Below are 1975 nucleotides of genomic sequence, written 5' to 3'. Positions count from 1 at the left end.
GGAGTCCTGCTCCACCCTGGAGGCAGGGTGACTGAGAGCAGACAGGCCCTGTGTGTGGGGTGGCGTGGGGGGCTCAGTCAGGGAAGGCATGGGGGGCTGCTTACTGGGTGGGCCCAGGCACATCTGTGAGCACCAACCAGATCCTCAGCCACCTGCTGGCCTCTCGTCCCATACCTAGAACCCTGGGGGCTAGGGGCCAAACCCTCTGCCAGGGCGCCCTCATGCCAAGGGTCCCGTGCTCATTGCACACATCTGCCCAGGGAGTGTGGATCTGGAGGGCAGCCAGCAGTGGGTTCAGGGTGGGTGGGCCTCTCTTGGCCAGGGGTGGGGGGAGGCTGAGATCACCAGCTGAATCACCAAGAATCACAGTTCTGGGTTGGGTTTGAGGTTCTGCATTTCTAACAAGCTCTGGGGTGACACTGATGTGGAGATGGCTGGCTGTACTTGAAGGAGCAGGGACCCAAAGCATGGTGTGGCCATTCCTGAGAAGAGTGGTGACTGGCATCTTGGACCCCCCACTGGTCTTGGAGGGACCCAGCCCTGCCTGGCCACACCCTCAGCTGCCAACATCTGGAGGGCAAGACTACACGGATTTTCTGAGTTTCCAGGATTCCATTTCCATTACACGTATAAAATAAAAGTAGTACCATGCTATAAAAACAGTGGAAAGTACAAAAAAAAATAGGAAAAAAAATCGCTGATAATCTCATACTGTATGTAACACAACTGTTAACCTCTCTCCCCAGGATTCCAAAACCACATCTGTCAGAGTCAGGGGTCATCCAGTGAGTGGGGTCTGCCCCCAGAGCCTCACCTTGTTGCAGCGAAACACTAGGGGAGAGATGGGGGCTGTTCCTGACCCCTTTCCCACCCCAAGGGAGCAATGCCCAGCCCCCCATGCCTGAGGCCTTCGTGTGTGCGTGCTCAATTGCATCCGACTCTCCGTGACCCCACGGACTGTAGCCCGTGGGATTTTGTCCATCTGTCCCATGGGATTCTCTGTCCACGGGATTTTCCCTGCAAGAATACTGCAGTGGGTTGCCATTTCCTCCTCCAGAGGATCTTCCTGACCCAGGGATCGAACCAGTGTCTCCTGCGTCTCCTGCAATGCAGGTAGATTCTTTACCACTGAGCCACCTGGGAAGCCCCTGCCTGAGGCTTTCACCCAGACCTATCCTGGGGGCACCCCTCCCCTTCACAGGCTGCAGGCTGCAGAGCAGGCAGAGGTGGGGTCTGGGGGAGGGGGCGCACATCTGGGTTCCTGGCCAGGAGCCCACATTCCTTCCCTGTGAGTGGGAGGTGATGGGCTCTCAGGAGAGCCGTGAGGAAGCCGTTGGCCCCTCCTGCCCGATGGTAACAGGACCCACCTTGGCAGGAAGACTGGGGTGGGGTGAGGGGAGACTCGAAGGCTCAGGATCTCACTCTGGGGTGCCTCTCCCAGACTGCTGACTGGCCAGTGCAGGCCCAAGCTGGGGCTCTGTCCCATCCACACCAGCTAGCCTGCCTCAGGAAAACCAGAGGGGACAAAGAAGTGGCGGCCAGTGATCACGGGGCGAGGTGCTGGAGGAAGGGGCCCCGGCGAGCTGTTTCGCCTCCTCCGCCCACGGAGGCTGGTCCACAGGCCAGCCTGGGCCCTGAGCCGCCGCCGGGGCCGGGCTGCCTTACCTGGGGGCAGTCCTTGATGTAGTGTCCTTTGTTGAAGCACAGGTGGCACAGGTAGTTGGGTGGGGGCCGCTTGCTGGGCTTGCGGGTCTCGGAGGCCAGGGTCAGGTCAGAGAAATGCTCCGTGAGGGAGCTGAGGCCGTCGGCGATGTTGTTGAGGGAGCCGTAGGGTGAGGCGCTCTTGTACACGCTGCTGCTCAGTGCCTGGGGGGGACAGAGGCTGTGAGCGCGCTGCAGGCCTGGCCCCCAGTGCAGCCATGGCCTCGTGGGCACTTCCACAGGCTCGGACACACACACACAAATTCATACCGAT

General features: G+C 60.1%; 1 protein-coding gene across 1 annotated transcript in view; it reads right to left on the bottom strand.

Annotated features, from left to right (window-relative positions):
• ZCCHC24 (zinc finger, CCHC domain containing 24) overlaps positions 1 to 1975 on the bottom strand; it is a 73188-nt gene that overhangs the window by 52335 nt on the left and 18878 nt on the right. Inside the window, exon 3 of the mRNA XM_010834196.1 lies at positions 1666 to 1866. Within this exon, the coding sequence (XP_010832498.1) occupies positions 1666 to 1866 (201 nt within the window). The remainder of the gene's footprint in view (positions 1 to 1665; positions 1867 to 1975) is intronic.

The sequence above is a fragment of the Bison bison genome, unplaced genomic scaffold (genome assembly GCF_000754665.1).
Source record: "Bison bison bison isolate TAMUID 2011002044 unplaced genomic scaffold, Bison_UMD1.0 scf7180017864029, whole genome shotgun sequence".
In the NCBI taxonomy this organism is placed as follows: Eukaryota; Metazoa; Chordata; class Mammalia; order Artiodactyla; family Bovidae; genus Bison; species Bison bison.
This window is presented reverse-complemented; position numbering and strand designations above follow the sequence as displayed.